General features: G+C 37.8%; 1 protein-coding gene across 1 annotated transcript in view; it reads right to left on the reverse strand.

Moving 5' to 3' along the window:
• LOC142213555 (cadherin-8) overlaps nt 1-18,948 on the reverse strand; it is a 344,980-nt gene that overhangs the window by 146,241 nt on the left and 179,791 nt on the right. The window contains exon 4 of the mRNA XM_075281925.1: nt 14,993-15,112. Coding sequence (XP_075138026.1) covers nt 14,993-15,112 — 120 coding nt within the window. The remainder of the gene's footprint in view (nt 1-14,992; nt 15,113-18,948) is intronic.

Raw genomic sequence — 18,948 nt, forward strand, 5'->3', positions numbered from 1 at the left:
TGCTTCAGTAAGTCAGTAAAAAGTAGTTAGGAGTATTCAAATCAATAAAATGATAAGGGTGCCCATACTTTTGCACCGGTCAAATTTTGGTTTAATGCATATTGCACATTTTCTGTTAGTACAATAAACCTCATTTCAATCCTGAAATATTACTGTGTCCATCAGTTATTAGATATATCAAACTGAAATGGCCGTTGCAAACACCAAAATATTTAGAACAAAAAATGATTAAGATTAATAGGGGTGCCCAAACTTTTTCATAGGACTGTATATATATATATATATATATATATATATATATATATATATATATATATATCCATTCCAGCATCAACTTTCTTCTCTGTAGGCCATTCTCCTCTTGTTCTTACAGGAGACTATCACAAAATAGCCGACAGACATGCACACTCGGCTGTTCCGTTGGCCAGTTTGTGGTGGTCATGTAAGAGGCAGAGCAGAAGAATGGATGACAACGCTGTGCTCAGAGCATAGGGGGAACGCCACTGTGCTTTCTGAGCAATGAAGAAAAATTTAAAAATGGTGGCGCAGACCTTCAAGATAAAAAGAGAAAAATAGTCTTTATAAAGGCTTTTCCTACGTGCTTTTAGTTTAAAATGTGATTTTTAATTATAGAATCCCTATAATTGGTTTTTGTTATCTTCTGTGATAAGATATCATGCTGCAGCAGTTTAGTCAATTGCAGAAGTTTGGATTAAGGGTATGTTTACACTGAGTTTTTTGGCAGCGCATTTTGACGTGCAATCCGCCTCAAAATCTGCTGCCAAAAATGGCTTCCATTGATTTCAATGGGAGCCGCTTGCTTCTTTTTTCTACTAGCTAGTAGCAGAAAAAAGAAGAGACATGTCCTATCTTGTCGCAGATTCTGTGGCTGACTCAGCTGTGGCGTCCACAGCACGAGATTCCTGCCCAATTAGGCCCATTGATTCGGGGGGAATGCCATGATGGGATGCACTGCATTGGCATTCCATCACGGCTTGCCGCGTGATATGTTCACGCAGGGAATCCATTTTCTGCCGTGTGAACATACCCTAATTCTGCTACATCTAAAAATTCTACCAAAGGAAATACCAATGAGATAGCCAAGAAAAAGGCCTTCATGAAAGGGAATTATTCAAATACTGAACCAGGATAGGACAACCTGTTTTTTCTCTTTCTTTGGACTGTCTTTCTATATTCATCACCGCCATCTCCCTGTAAACTTTATCTGTCTTCTCATCCCATTATTTGTAATTTGTATAATTACAGTGTTTTTATGTAAACATCTTATAGCTGAATACTTCCATTCTATTCGCATTTCAAAAGCCACACATTGCTTTCTCCTGAAAAGTGCAAGGTCACGTATCAGCTTTTGTCATGTTTCGCCATATGCACATTGTTTTAGAACATTGGAGCCATTATTTGTGTACAATGTGTAACTTTTGCCCTTGTAGAGCCATTATAATGTACTGTGGGAACACTTATAATAAATTAAGTAAAGAAAGCACGCTCACAATCCGAGTGCATTAAATTGTCGCTGTTACATGTCATACCCTGGAAAAGAATGGGAAAGAGAAAATCTGAGTTATAAACAAGGGCAGTGTTCAGCCTGAATTATATACTCCTTAGTTGTCCAAGATAACCTGATCAATATGCCAACCACTCAACTGAAAAGAGAGTTATCCATTTAGTTGACCCATTCAATATGTTTTAAGTGTTGCCCACTGGTAAAATAATCTTCCTATAGATAGTCACAGAATTCATCTTAAAAATTGGCCACACTCAGGATTGCTGTATTGTAGTATTCAGAGATGTCTTTCTTTACCTTTCATTTTGGTTGGACAAAATATGAGTGTCACAAGATGACCTAGGATTTTCAAAACAACTTGATTTTGAAAATCAAGTTGCACTCCGCTCCGGATTACGACCAATGAATGTGCCTAGTCAGGAGGAGGGAGTGTCTTCAGGTAGATTCGCAAGGCAATTCGGCCTGAAGAATGAGCATGACCGGATTTTTTTACGGGAGCTGGAACAAACGGCTCCCGGAAAAAAGACCTGACCAGCTCTCATTGATTTCAATGGGAGGCGTCTTTTTGATCAGGATTTTCAGGCAAATTCAGCCTCAAAATCCTGACTAAAAAACTCCATGTGAACTCAGCCTTAACCAATTTTGAGCTAAGGCAAGGCTGGACACACAACGTTGGTTCCACACCCTATAGGAAATGTGGGCAAAGTACTCTCATGTGTTCTGCTTTTGTTCTACTGTTTAGGCAGCAAGATCAGTTTTGTTTTTATGGTCATCCCACCTGCAGCTTTGTGTCTTCTCACTGACATTTGCCCCACCCGTCTTTTTTCTTCCCTCAGTTCTCTTACAATTTTATATCCCCCTATTTTGTCCATATATAGTCTGCTTACTTTGCATCACCTGTCTGTCGCCTCACAGGTCACTTTTAATGTGAAAGAGAACAGATTCTTTACCTAAATTTGGCCCAAAAATCCCTGTTATAACCATGTCAGAAACCTTGAACATATATTTAAGTAATGCTATATGGTCTCCATATCCCTAACTTGTTGCATCTATATAAAATACCACAATCTGCTGCACTTTCAATGAAGTTTCAGAGTATAAAACCAGACAGAGGCAAAGAGAACCTTATTTTGACTCCTGGAAATAGAATAGAAGCTCATTGGTGATGGAGATTTTAGGGGATATTTTGTCTCTTGTAATGAGCAGCTGATGGCAACTTCTTCTGTTGGCGACCTCTTGTTCTTCCATTACATGGACTCTTGTTTGGTCTCAGGATCATGGCAGTGGACCCATGTAACAACCTGAGAATGGATTTCTCTAGGCTTCTTTTTTTTTCCTTTGTAAGGAGTTTTATCACACAACAATGCTCCAAATCTCATTTTTTTTGTAGACTCTCAGTGTATTGCACTTGCCATCCTGTCACTTCCAGTGCTTTCATCAGACTGAACTGTTACTGTGTGTTGCATGTCTAGACATGTCTCGGCTCTCTACCACTGAGAAAATATACTGAGGTAGATACCCTATTGAGTACCCCTCGTATTAACACCTTCCTGACATCCACTGTACATGCACAACATCTGCAAGGAGTTTGTATGTTCTCCCCGTGTTTGCATGGATTTCCTCCCATTCTACAAAAAAAGACATACTGATAGGATTAAAAGAAAAATGTACATTGTGATCCCTAAATGGGGCTCACAATCTACATAAAAAAAAAACAAGATGCTCATACACCCAGTAATGCCCACAGTGATTGATCTCAGGCATTTTACACTTTAGATGTCTCTGTAAACAGTAAATTATACATCGAAAGATCTGCAATATTCAGTCACCACCATATTAAGTGAGATTGCTGCCCCCGTAGTGCCATCGGGGTGGAAATCTGTTACTATGACTGCCAGGAGGCTCCCAGTCCTACCAGCGGCAGAATGTGGTGCAAGTGAAAAAATATCAAGTTCAAACCACCCCATTTCCCTTGGTAACATATAAAAATAACAAACATAAGAGCTATCCCTATAAATATTTTATCTCATATAGTGAATCTCGTAGTGGGGAAAATACACCTTACACAACTCTATAGATGGAAATATAAAAGAAAGCTACTGGTGTCACAATATGGTAGCACATAATGAGATCTATATATACATATATCACATTTGTCCATTAAAGTAAATACATATTAATCCAGAAAAAAAGCAAAATTATAATTATTCTAATTATATTATTTCTAATTATACATATATATATATATATATATATATATATATATATATTTATATAATTTATTATTTTTTTGCATGGAACATTTTATAGTACTATAATTTGCCTACTATAAAATAATCTCTCTAAAAAAAAAGACTAAAAAGATGAAAAAAATTATGGAGCGGGAAGGGGTTATCTTTGATGAGATTTTTCAAAAATTGTTTTAACGGTTTTATGGGGCAAATATACATATTGATATATCTGTCAGTATGTGTTAAGTATTGGAATGAAATTGGTAAATTGGATTATTTATGACCTTTTATTCCTAATATGTGCACAGTTACGTACGTTGACATTAAATACTTCATTATTTGGAAGTGGATCGATTTCTCTTGATTTGCTCTCGATGTCACTCACGTTCATTTATCAGCTGCTCCTGATAAGGGCAAAATTTGTATTTATGATTTAAGGTAAATCATATTTAACTATAAACGGATGATCTGATTACGTGTAATATATAGATGGCATTTCCTCTCCTATCTGGAGGGCCATTAATATGACATCTAGATGCATCATTATAAATGTGTTGATAAACATAGAACTTGCACTGTTCCTATCTTGACATGCGGTATTGCTCCACACTGAGATAATTTGCCATTTTGTATTGCTAAACTATTTTTCACATGACAACTGTGTGATGTATACAGGAAATATATATATATATATATATATATATATATATATATATATATATATATAGCATTGTTCTGAATTACAGTATGTGAACGGTGTAACTTCACATAGCAAGTACTTACTTTGCCATTTCCAAAGGGCACTTTAAATTAAGTGTCAATGGTTCTTCTATAGAACTATTGACAATAAGAAGCAATCGCAATATTCATTATTCTATATTTCTATTTTCTAAAAAAACAATTTTGTCTTTTGTGGAAAAAAAAAATAAAGAGGACCTTTCGTGTCTTCGGGCACATGTGGTTTTACATACTGCTAGAAAGCCGACAGTGCACTGAATTTAGCTCACTGTCGGCTTTCCCGTTATGTGCACCAAGGCAAGTGATATCTGTGCCCTTACCGATGTCTGCCCACTGTCAGACGGGCATTCCTGACAGTCTAGCTGGGCTGTGAGAAACACTCCTCCTGACAGTACTGTCTGTAGCCCTGTACTGTCAGATGGGACGACAACGCTGAGCTATACAGAACGTCCCCCCAGTACTAGTCTATGGATGAATACTGTGAGGAGGTGCATTCCTTACAGATTAGCATCATCACTGAGTGGTAAGGAACGACCCCTCTGACAATACAGGGCTATGGACAAATATTGTCAGGTACTGGGGGAGTGTTTCTCACAGCCCAGCTAGACTGTCAGGAATGCCCTTCTGACAGTGGGCAGACATCGGTAAGGGCACAGATATCTCCAGCCCTGGGACACATAATGGGAAAGCCAACAGTGTGCTAAATTCAGCATGCTGTCTGCTTTCTAGCGGTATATAAAACCACATGTGCCCAAGGACATGAAATGTCCTCTTTAAATAAATAAGCTAATGAAGTAGTTTTTAGCATGCATCTACCCAAAAACTTTACCTTAGGTAAATCCTAATCATTTGCGTAACTAGCGCATACTTTTAGGACAGTGCGTCAGCTGCGGCCAAGGGGTCAGGTCGCAGCCCGTTCCTCTGTTGTGGCGCCGTAGCACATTGTCATTCCCTCCTTGTTACTGGCAGTCCAGCATAGCAGGGGTTAAATCCTTTGCAGCCTATGGGTGTGGTCAGTCTTCTGACTGACTGTGGTGTCAGCCTATGAGCACCTGGCTTGGGCACCTGGGCTTGCTGATCAGGCCCGCCTTCCCTCCATTTAAGGAGGCAGATTTGGCAGCCCAGTGCTCTAGCCGCAATTCCAAATTGTGCATGTCTGTGCAAGACATTAGTTTTGGCAGAAAACTGCCTTAGTCAGGTAATGATCCTGTACAAGTGTACAGATGTATTTTGGGCAGTTAGCTGCCTTCTGTTTAGTTGGTAGGAATTGTAAATTCCTCTAAGGTGAATTGACCCCAGCTCCTCATTGGGGGACAGTGAAATATATTGTAAATGAGTTGACAAAATTGTGCCACCAGTTATAGTAAATATGTTTTAGGTAAATTGATTTTTGCAAAGGCAGGAGTACACCATACTAAACAACTGTACACAGTGGCTCAGTGGTTAGTGTGGAAGAAGACTTGCTCTACATCCACCACTGTTGAGAATAATTTGATGTTTTCATTGGATTTTCTATTGTCTGATCAGAAATGGGGTGTTGAAGGGCTTATCTTATCAAGACAACCTTTGTTCCTATGCGTTATTAAAAATGTGTGACATTGAAGGGAGGCATTCTGAAATCCATCCAAAACATAGCAATAGTCCACTCTGATGGACTTCATCATGCCATATACTGCATAGTCATTCATGCATAGAATATAATACCTGCAGATGGCTCGGAGTCCCATGAGCTGGACCTGTTTTTAGAGAAGTTGTATTGAAGAAACATCTTATTTCATTCTTCATCCCTATATAGTGTTGTGGACTATTAGCAAATACCAAAACATACTAGAAAGGTCCAGACATTACCAAATCCTTCAATGCTTGTTAGAAATGGTTTTATATCTATCAAATTCTGTTACAAACACAATGCTCCATCCAAAATATGTGTTATGGAAAACTGAAAGCAGCAGATAGTAACTGGAACTATGAAACGCTGTTCTTGTTAACAGTTTCCTAAACAGACTCTTCACTTTGTAGGCAGCTGTAGATGTTAATGGTGTCACTTTTGTCAGTGAGAAAAAAAAAAACACATGCTGCATAAACACATTACAGTACATCAAGCAAATGTTGAAGATCTCAGTGAGTATGACTTCAGCGAGAGACTGCCATGACTCCTGGTTGTTAGGAGCCGGAAAAGTCAACTTCATTTCATATTATTTTTTACTTTTATTTATTTACTTATTTTTGTATTTTAGATTTTATACAATTTCAGATGAGAATGTAAGCAGAGATTTTTTGTAACAAGAAATATGCTTATTGATGAAAAAAAAAAACTTATCAAGAAAGAGTTAATGGACCTTTATGTGAATGAATGTAATGTAGGGGATGACTCTAGTCTGGATACAAGATGAGATCAGTTGGTTCTTTATGATTTGCCCACAGATGTTTCAGTTGGGCCTGTAGATTGTGCACACTCATAGTTTGCTGGTGTCCCAGCTGGTTCCATAGATGCTCAACTGGCCACAAATCTGAAGAATGGGCATGCCAAGAAGTCATAGTCAACTAACTTGCTGGGTGTTGGCAAGCATTATCCTGCTGAAAACTGCCATTTGGAAGTTGAGCCATTTGAGGCAACACATGTAGCCACAGGATGTCCTGTAAATACTCCTGAGCTGGCAATGTCCCTCTTATCACTACTAGGGTAGACCAACTGTTGTATACTATGGCTCCTCAGATCATCACACCTACATTTGGAATAGTATCTCAATCTAAAGCAAAGACAGGATTGAAATGCATTACCTTACTCAAACCTGACTGCTGGATCCCAAACTGAATCTTGATCCATCACTAAAAATGATATGGTTCCAATCTGTAGCAGTTCAGATTTCTCATTCACAACATCACTATATACTAAGGCAAGGATGGCTGACAGTTAATGTCAGAACACGTAATAGATGTTGTGGTACAAATTTCCTTCTGCTAAGCATCTGGAATTTATCAATGGAAAGGACAGAGAAGTGCATGGATGGTGTCTGAATGGTGAACAGCGAAACTGTGGAAGCTGTACATGCTTGTTGGTGGATCACATAATTCTTTCTACTGGAGGTCTGTCTGGGATGACCTTGCCAGTAGTGTGTATATGCCCTCAATAAACCACTACTCCCAACACTCACTAATAACCAGGTCTGAACAGCCTAGGTCCGTGGTGGCAAACCTATGTTATACTTGCCAGAGGGGCCCTGTGCCGTTGCCCCATCCAGGCTTCCTGATCACTCAGTAATGAGTATGTGCTTCTTACACTTCTGTTGTCAGTGTTACCGTGGCTCACACTGAAAGCAGAGTACGATCTCTGCCCCAACACAGGCACAATAGCATAAATCATCAGTGCGTGCACTGTGATAGAAAAAGGATGATGCTACTTACCTGCTCTTCATGGGAGTGCAGGTAAGTAGCATATTATGCTGTATGGGATCCCACTATGGACTATATTACACTGTGAGGCAGCCCAGTGTCGTGCATATAATACTGTGTGAGGGCCACTGTGGAGCACATTGTACTGTATGGGGACCACTGTGGGGCAGATTGTACGGCGTTGGGACCACTGTGGGGCAGATTGTACGGCGTTGGGACCACTGTGGGGCAGATTGTACTGCACTGGGACCACTGTGGGGCAGATTGTACTGTGTGACACTGAAAGGTTTGCCATCATTGGCCTAGTTTCTAACTATCCTGCTTCTCAGTCCAATGATGTGCCCTTCTCAAAGTCTGTCAACTGGGCAAAATGCCCTGGAATGAATTGCAGAAGTATGTCTATTAGTCAATGTCTCGCGTTTAGAACACTATCCAAGAGTAGCCACTGAGAGCCTTTTCATAGAGAAGAAGCACTTTTCGGCCCTCTTGTGGCAAGACCCAGTGCCTAAGTAAACCACATTTGTAATCATTTACATATCTGCCTTAGACAGAACCGCATGCCAAGTTTTGCAACAATGTGACATCTCTGTCTAGATTGGTTAGCTTTTTATGTGCGGGGCTAACAGACTGTAGCAAACCAGTGAAATTTCTATTTTGGAGTAGTAACACTGTACCTTCATTTAAGACAATGGAGACAAAAAACATGGGTCCCTATTTTATGTTCTATCAACAGTATTGAGAAATAAAGATAATTCAACTATCATTCAATTGACCTGAAATCAGAAATTTGCTCATCTCCAGTATTGTGTCGCAACACATCAATACACCTGCAAAGCATAGTAGTCCTACAGTTTGTAACATATTGAGGCACATTTATTATTGTTGCAGACTACCTTGAGTTTGCAAATGGTAAGTGACATTTTTATGTCGTCCTCTTCACTTTCCTAAAAGGAGGGGGCCAGGGGTGGGGCAACCTCACATTTATTACACTAGAGTAAATGGTGCCTAAAGTCTGTGCTAGCAAACAGTTGGCATTGATTTTAGGGCAAGTGCATTGTCCAGCAGAGGTTGCACCTAATTTATGAGGAGGGATAGGAGATCTAAAGACCAGCGTTGCAAATACCAGTCTTCTTAAATCTATTCCAATGTTCTTATATTCCTTCCTACAGTGGCTCACAGGAAAAATTACCCATTAGGTAGCCGTTAGATCCCAAGGCTAAAATAAAAGACAAGTGCTTCTTCTTGAACTTTTTTCCATGCAAAAATTCCAGAGTCTTCTGTTTAATCAAGTTTCTTGGCATGTAAAACAAGCTAGTTCCAATCTTGTCTGACCGTCCGTCTATCTATCTATCTATCTATCTATCTATCTATCTATCTATCTATCTATCTATCTATCTATCTATCTATCTATCTATCTATCTATCTGTCTGTCTGTCTGTCTGTCTGTCTGTCTGTCTGTCTGTCCATAGGACCGCTCGTTCATCTGCCTGTCTATTTATACTCACATATATTCACATCCATCCTTGAGTTTTTGAGTGCAGTTTTCCATAGAGCGAAAACAGAGCCGAAAACACTGCATTGAAATTTTTCTCCAAGTAACAACCAATGGAATACTAGGACACATTATTCATTACTATGGTTAAATCTATTTCACCTAAATATTAAGTAAAGCGAGCCCTCGAGCAAGAATGTTGCAAGCATATCATAATCTTAAATTCTTTCAAATATTACTAAAGGAGATCAGCAATCATAGTTCAGATGTCATCTAAGTAAGACTGCATCTTGGAAAGTAGAACAAGTAATACCACAAGATAACATATCTTACACTGCCATAATGGTATCTTTTTTGTTCACTCGAAAGCTTGACTGTGAGAGAAAAAAAAAGAAATATATATTTTTTTGAAATTGCAAGGAAGTCAGAGTTAAAGCGAGAGGAAGGGATTTTAATCATGCTGAATGCAGATGTTTTGTCTCATTATATAAGCCATTTGTCAGTGTATGAAAACACGGCATAGAGGAACCGCTCATGCTCCCACCTCACTTACAACTATATATTTTTTCTTTTCTTGGTTATTAATTTTCAGGCTGACTTGAATCAGATTTATACACATTTCAAGCACTGTATAACAGTTCTTGTACCTTAATTGAAGAGGTGACTAAGCCTGAAGGAATTGTAGAGAGCGTGATGGAGCAACTGTCTGAAAAATGTAATAATCATTATTGGTAACCGTCTGCTTAGACTCTATTTAAAGCCAGTGAATCTGGAGAAGCAAAGGTTTCACTTGTGTTGTCGGAGGATTATTACTGCAGTTTTGGGATACTTAGGATGGTATTGGCAAAATGTCCCTATTGTTGTATCCAGAAATATTTAGGCTAGTAAATACATTACTCTTCTGTCTACATATGCATTTATATACAAATGCACACATATATTACATATATACAAAGAGATATGTCCTACTGTACCCACCTCTCCTTGACTAAAAGAAATATATAAAGATTGAGTCTTCAGTTTTTGATACCTTTTTAATGGTTAATGCCTGATGAAGAGACCTAGCAGTCTTGAAAGCTTGCAATCGGTCATCATTTTTGTTAGCTATTAAAAAGGTATAAACTACTGAAGACTTAATCTTTATATTTCATATCCACTGGCTAATAAGGTACAAAGATATATTTTTCCTTAAAAGAAACATGTGATAAGTTAACACAAGCGGGAATGCTAACTATTCTATTTGTGACTAATCTATGTGTGACCTCCTAGTGGTGGTGGAGTGAAGTGCACACTACACACTGTACACACCTGTTCCCCATATACTTCTTGCTATTAAATTATGTAGCTATACAGTGTGGTTGACAATCCGCCAATGACCTAGACAATCCAAAGCCATTGAAGTCCTGAAAATTTGTATAACATTCCTTTAAATGGTCACTATATCATTGTATGGATTTTGATGTATACTTTATGATGGTACGTTATTTCTTAGTTTATTCATGCATTAACGTACCTTATGCACATATTTTGGTACATATTCTATGTATTCAGATGTGTTATTGTGTTTTTCCCCAGACCCCAAATGTATATACTGGAACTGAGTGATGGTGAAGCTGCTAGAATGCATTCTGGGACTCTTGGTTGTCCTACACCTGATATGACCACTGTGAATCCATGCAATTTACCATTGCATGTGTGGGTTGCACTGTCCTCGGATTATCACTTATTGTACCAGCCGGTATGCTCAGGTGATCAGAGTTGCTCTGATGGGGGCAAGGTCCGGTGCAGGGCTGATGTAAGCACCAGGTAATGGTTATATTGCTGTTTTTTATTGGCCTGGCAAGATATTGGAGGATTATTTATAGTCTTTTATGGTTCTCACCCCGTCCCTCCCTGACCAAAGTGAACAAAATGTGTATTGGAGTACAGAGTGTGGATATCCCAGGCCCTTATCAACTGAAGTAACATTGGTCAATATCATTTTTGGTACTATGTGTGTGCACTTGCATTTGGATAATGATAGTGATTTAGTTATGGATAAACATGTGCTCATAAGAGTATATTAGTACTGATGGTGTTGCAGTCATATTACAAGAATGCTGAAGGTCCTGGTACTATTCTTTCCTGTATGTATCTTAACTGTCTGTGAAGTGATGTGTATTTTTTGAGTTTGTGATATTGATAACAAACAAATATTTTTTGTCTTTATTGAGTGACACATGGTTTTGCAGGTGCTACATTATATAGCATTGACCCATGGACATCTATGGATGCGATGGTATGCACACATGCATATAACACATATAGAGATGAGCGAACACTGTTCGGATCAGCCGATCCGAACAGCACGCTCCCAAAGAAATGAATGGAAGCACCTGGCACGCTGATTTTGCCGGCGGCCGGCGTCACAGGTGCTTCCATTCATTTCTATGGGAGCGTGCTGTTTGGATCGGCTGATCCGAACAGTGTTCGCTCATCTCTAAACACATACAGCATGTCAGAAATAAAAGGCCATTGTCATTAGATCAGTAGGAGTCTTACACTCAGTACTCCAACAAGTGAGCTATTGGACATGTTGAAGCCCCTTCACCGTTCACTTTATGTTGTCTACCTGACCGCCTTCTACATATCTAGTGATGATATAGGATATTGTATACAAGTGAACAGGACATAGCTACAATATCTTGCACTGTCATAACTATATATATATGGTATTGAGATGGACTAAGGTAAAGAGTAGAGAGACTCCAGTGCTCACAAGAGCACCATAGGTCCTTCAAACAATTGATCTGCAGGGGTGCCAAGAGTCAGATCCCCATCAATTTGGCAATAATGGTGTAAACTAAGAGGAGGTCATAATATGCTGATAATGGAAAATCCCTTTAACTTGACAGTATGCCAATATCGCAGGTATTGTTTGAATATGTCTCAATCAAAAGTGCCCATTAGCTTCCAAATGACCATATTTATTGTCTGTACTGTAGCATGAAAAGACCCTGAAGTTTAGAAGAAGCCTATAGAATCGAATGTATACATGTTTCCTATCTCTTTATGTTTAATTTCTCGACTATCTATTGATATTTCAGGGTAGAATAGTCTGCAGTAAGCTAATAACTTGATATTTCTATTTTTATAGTATTTGGTTGACATTTGACATTTACAATGGTGTTTCGGTCAAATTCTCATAAAATACTTTTTGTACCGCACATTCCATCCACTCCATGTCATCGGATGCTTATCTAGTTTGTTCTATTAGACAAGGCATTTATTAGATTTTAACAAGCATTGGAAAGAATCATGTAGCAATGTATTACACTATCCAGCTTAAGATCATTGACCTTTCAATAATTGTCTGCTACTTCTAATTCTCTGATTGTATCTGTCTACTACCCAGAATGCTAATTACCATTAAAATACTTTCTCATGCCTAAGTGTTTATCTGCTTGATTAGTTTGGACAAAAAAAATAGTCCTTTTTACTTCTTCATATGTATGCGAGAGCCTTGGGAGAGAAAATCTGAATTGTAAATACAGCTCCAAGCAAACTCTATGTATGGTTAATTGTGCAATTGGTTTTGGTCTGACACTATTGTGTTTCCATACACAACTCAGTGTATTATAAAAATTTTGAAGACCATGGCCAAGAATGCATTCCGAGATTTCCATTTTCTATCAATTTATCTATAAGAGGGTTTGGGTTTTTTTTGTGGCCTCCATTTTCAGATACATAATGTATTAAAAAATGTGATTTTTTTTTTTTTTTTTTTTTTAGAGAGAATAGAAAGAACAATAGTTTCCTTTTTACAGAGAACACAGTGCAATATAAATGACACGCTAACTTTATTCTGTGGGCCAGTATAATTCTGGTGAAATTATGTAGCTATTGTGTTCTGCTATTGTTGCACAATAAAAACACTTTAAGGCTGGAGTCACACACAGCAAATGTGCTTGACATTTCTCTATAAGCCACAGGAAAAGAAAAATATCTAAAAACAAAACAGAATTTGTAGTTTTTGCTGCAAATTTCTCGCAAGTCACTTTGTTTGAATCTCTTACACAGTGTGCTACTGTGGATCCCAATGGGTTGGCCACCAGTGAGATCGTAGTGTGTAACCAGCTGTAAGTACGACCTTTGTGGTCCTATCCTAAAGAAAGTGTCACTCAGGGCGGGCTCACACCTGTGCCCGATCTCCGCTTTCAGGTTTCTGTCTTCTGCCCGAGAAACTGAACAGGAGACTGAAACAGGCAGTCAGTTTTCAAATCCATTCATTTGAATGGGTTTGCAAAGTGTCCGCCCGTGAGCGTCTTCTGCCTCTCCGCGGTGAAACCATTTTCTTTAACTGGACCCAAAGTCGGACATGCAGGACTTTTTGTCTGGTTAAAAAAAATGGTTTTGCCGCGGAGACCAGAAGACGCTCACGGGTGGACACTGACTGCAGAAGACGGAAACCCACAAAGCGGAGACCGGGCGCAGCTGTGAACCTGTCCTAACTGTGTTATTGGTATAATTTTTGATAAATAATTCAGTTTTATAGAATTATTTGTATTTAGAGTAGTATTTAGAGCAGTGTCATGTAAAAATTCTAATGTGGGCGCAAATCCATAGAGTCTGGCAGTTGATCCCTGCAGAAAAAAATCAAAAAGAGGTAGACTCCAAAACAGTGAACAAAAAAACTGGTGTGAATTTGTTCCAAGAACTAGGTTTTGGTTTTAGGAGTGTTGAGAAAGGTCCAACACGTCTACGGAAACGAAGTTCTTGGAATAAATCCACATCAGTTCCTTTTCACTATTTGAGAGTGCTTCCTCTTTTTGATTGTAGAGATATAAAACTGTGGGAGAAATTTGTCAATCCCTCTCTGCCAGTTCTGTGATGTATAGAGATGATATTGTGGCGCATATTTGGTGCTATTGACTCAGGTTAGCACTACAAAATTGAAAGTGTAAAGTGTAGCAAATGTTATATCTCAGCCAGACATACCCGTATGCCAAAAAGACACTGCTTTTGTATACACCGGGCTACTAAAGTCTATGAGTTGTTAGCGTATACACTGAAAGAGAGTCAGGCATGGTGTGAACATAGCCTTTGATATACATGTACATATACAGAAAACTGGACCTCCCACCAATGTTCAATTTTTTGATTGGCATTTCGTAAAGTTTTTTTTTTTATAATTTTCTTCCAAGATGCAATTACATACTATAGGAGCAGATATGATATACATCTTTGGAGGGGCCCAAAACTGATTAAATGTTGAGAGGATATTAGAGTTATGTGACGGGACATGAACCAGTTTTGTTTCCCTAATGATATAGACAATTGAATTCTTAAAAAAAAAAAACAATGGACTATTCCCAATGCAAGGATAGTAAGGAATTTTTTTTAACAAAAATTTCTAGTTAGCCAGAGCTATTGCCCCCCTCCCCCCCCCCCCATCCATTGAAGCATTGAACCATTAAATAGTTAACCTGTGTTGGGTCCAGTTGTCGAACCTCACAATCGCATACTGATGTCCTATCTTGTAGGTTATCCGTGTAAAAATCAATTTGGGTTCAGACACCCGTTTTAATGTTCTCTTCAAAATTTGTGTTACAAATAATTATATTACAGACATACCTGTATGAGGTTCAATGGAAAAATAAGGTTGGCCTTCCAATATGCTGTAAACTAATTTTGCACTGTTTCCATACACTGGATCATCTGCATCTGTTGCTGTTACCCTGGTGACTGATGTTCCTGCGAAAAAGAGACCGTGAAGGTTAATTAGTTGTTTTTATTGTTCTATATAAAATTAAGTTTCATTTATTAATACTTTTACATTTAAGAAGAAAAAATAAAAAAATAAAATGACTTTTTAGATGAAGTGAAATTATAGAGATAAACAATCAAATACAGAAAAATGACAAAATTATAATTATGTTTTAGTTCTTTTTTTGTAGTGTATTAGATTGAGATTTTCGCTTTTTACCAGATGTCAAGATACATTCAAGTAAATATTAAACCATTCTGAAATTCTAAATTTATTTTAATAAACAGTTATAAAAGTGAGTGTGTGTATATAGTAATATTGACCATTTGAAGGACTTCTCATCATAACAACCACTATGGGTAATGATATAAGTGGAAAGATGTAAGTAGTATTTTATTAGAAATATTGATCATGAATAATATTTCCCATTAGACGTAAAGATGTGGTTTTATTAAAGCTTTATTGATTACTTAAAGGTGCAGGTGCATCTGTAATGATTATTGACATTGATTGGATCAACAGATGTAAAATAGGGATGAAATATTTTGTAGAACTTCATTTTATGTCAGAAGTCCCAAGAGAGATTTCCAAGAAATATCTAATTATAAAATATTCATCTTCTTACTTGTTCAACCTATACAAAGAAGGCTGAAGACATATGCTGCGCATTCGCAATGGGTTAGCCATGGTGAAATTATTGGTGGTTTACTCACTATGAAGTGCAGCACAAGTGTGGTGGATGGGAATTAAACTAATTCCATCCAAAATCTGCAGAAAAAAAATCCTGCAATATTTGTCAGACAAATATTTTCGAGGTCCAATGGGTTTTGTTTTGGACTGAATTTGTTCATTCTGAGACAAACATGCTATTAATATATATTGGGGTCTCTTCAGACCCAGAGTATAATAAGTGATGACTCAGGAGAGATGAGTAACAACAACAAATAGTCATATTCATCTCTCCTAGGCCATATTTCAGGGCACTGCTAAGGCCTTTCATTGGGGGGCTGATGATGTCATGATGTTTGTGCCTATGAATCATGACATCAGTGTGCCACACATGACCACTGAGGCCCAATAACAGGTACCCTTGTCATTTATGGGCCAGAGGAGGCTCAAAGAGGACAGGGATTATATTAGTCGTTTATGGTGAATCAAAAATTTTGGAAAATTCATAACAAACCTGGCATGTTATGAACTAATCCCTAATTGAATCTTCGGCTATGATTTGTGATGACCACAACACAAACCAGTTGATTTAAACTCTTTTTTGCTATGGTTAGGTCCGCTGTGGGATGACAAACAATGGACACACAATCCCTAATATCTGAGAGCTGTCACAGCTATTAGCTATTCATTAAGTAAACCAGCTCCTTGGAATAATATCCATTCTCATTGATGATAACATTCATTATGATAAAAAAATCTGTCCAAGAGCAAGAGCTGGTGCTTGTCAGTGTGTCTCCTAAAAGGAGATCCTAAGTTCTTCACCCCTCCTTCATGATAGCTATATAGTCCAGATATAAGTCTATTGATCCTGATTAGAGATGAGCGAACACTAAAATGTTCGAGGTTCAAAATCCGATTTGAACAGCCGCACACTGTTCGATTGTTCGAACGGGTTTCGAACCCCATTATAGTCTATGGGGGGAAATGCTTGTTTCAGGGGTACGCAACATGCCTAAGCAGAGTGAATGCAGAGCCGGAAGAGGACACGGGGACGCTGCGCAGGGAGAAGACTTTTAAAGGTAAGAGAAGAACCAGCGTTGATTGGCAATGTATAGCATTCTGCCAATCAACGCTGGTTCTGCATCGAATCTTAACTTCGAACAGCTAGTAGTATTCGATCGAGTACGAGTATTTTGAATACCGTAGCATTCGATCGAACACCTACTTGATCGAGTACTACTCGCTCATCTCTAATCCTGATCCTTTTTGCACTTTGGCAATTTATTTTTCAAAGTGTTTTTTTTTTTTTTTTTTAATTCTGTTTGCCATTACAAGAATACCAATGTATAAATGAAGGAAGTTAAAACTAGAACCAACCATAATAACTATGCAGTTAGTTGAAGTATCTGGGAACAATGTAACATTAGTTGATGGCTGTTGAAGGTAAAAAAAAAAAAAAAAATATGTGGACACGATTCATTTTTCTGTGTAATATATATTGAAATTGAGATAAGAGCCCATTCTGCTATTCAAGTTTGATCTAACTAGTCTAATTAGTCTAGTAAGTAGTTTAATTAGTTTTTAAGGAAGTATTACATTTTTTACACGCCCTTCAACATTTTATCTGTTAATAGGTAGCCTAAATAAAATTAGTTTATCTCTCTATATGTGAGCAGTTCTTATGCTGAATAACTTAGTTTTTATTTTTTAAATAATTATTTTTGCCCTTTGATAAACTTATACTTTCCCAATGAATTACAGTAGCATGTTGGATACAGGCATTTACGAGATTCCTAAGAAGACTTCTAAGCCATTGAAGAATTTCAGGAACCTTAATTCTAAGTAGAGCTCAGATGTACTATTCAATATTTATATGATACATCTTATTGAGGTTTCAAAATCTTAAGATCCATTAGAATAACCTATCAGAGAATATTTACATGATGTCTGTCTCCTCTATTAGATTTCCACGCCATAAATAAATATTGCAGACTCAGCATGTTAAGGTATAACACAACCAAGTAGTCTCTTGAATGGCTGCCATGTATTACCAGAATTATACTGCGGATAACCATTGATCACTGTCAGGATTACCTGGACCACCTATGATTAGCTATGGCTGAACATTTTGAAGAGTTTGGTCATAACTTGACCATTCCCTTTACAATTTAAGACATACATAGTTATTAACCCATTTATGCATGAGGTTGAATTTTTTGAGTTGTAATAATGGAGCATAAATGGATTAAATGAACTGCTCCAGAATTCTGGCTCATGTGTATGCCAATAAACTAGTGTACATAATAATAATTATAATACATTTTATTTATATAGCGCTAACATATTCCACATCACCTTACAATCTGTAGGGTTCAAGTACAGACAAAAAAGATACAATGCATAGAAATTTGTTGCAAATTGGTGATGATACATTCTGCTGCAAAGTCATCTAATTTGGGTATAAGGCTAGGCCCGGTTCACATCCTCCAAAACGGAATACCGAACGCATTAAAAAGCAGTGAGCAATGGGGCAACATGGTGGCTCAGTGGTTAGAACTGTAGCCTTGCAGAACTGGAGTCCTGGGTTCGGATCCCACCAGGAACAATGTCTGCAAGGAGTTTGTATGTTCTACCTGTGTTTGCGTGAATTTCCTCCCGTTCTACAAAAGACACACTGATAAGAAAAAAAAAAAAAAAAGTAGTGAGCAATGAAAGCACACGGACCCCACAAACTATAATGGGGTCCGTGTGTTATACATGCAGTGTCCGCACAAATCATACGGAGAGAAAAGTACTTCAAGAACAAGTTATTTAAGCGGACTCACTGAATGGAATACCAAACGAATATGTGAACTGGGCCTTAGACTAGCTAAAATACACCAAATACCTATGCTACCATTCAGCATCTACTACTGTGTCTAAATCCTAGACAACATTAGTAAATATGAAACTGTATTACTTTATTGCATTTTTTCCAGTTATGTTTTAGAGTTAGACTACTACATCATTATAGGACAATCTCTGATGTCTACTCTATATCAATGATACAGAAATATCAATGGCGGGTTTGATATTCTCCAAAAATTACCATCCATGGCTTGACTAAATAAGAAGCAGTCTCTTTTACATAGGTTTTTTTTTTTTCTTGAATCTG

This window comes from Leptodactylus fuscus, chromosome 7 (assembly GCF_031893055.1).
Source record: "Leptodactylus fuscus isolate aLepFus1 chromosome 7, aLepFus1.hap2, whole genome shotgun sequence".
Taxonomy (NCBI): Eukaryota; Metazoa; Chordata; class Amphibia; order Anura; family Leptodactylidae; genus Leptodactylus; species Leptodactylus fuscus.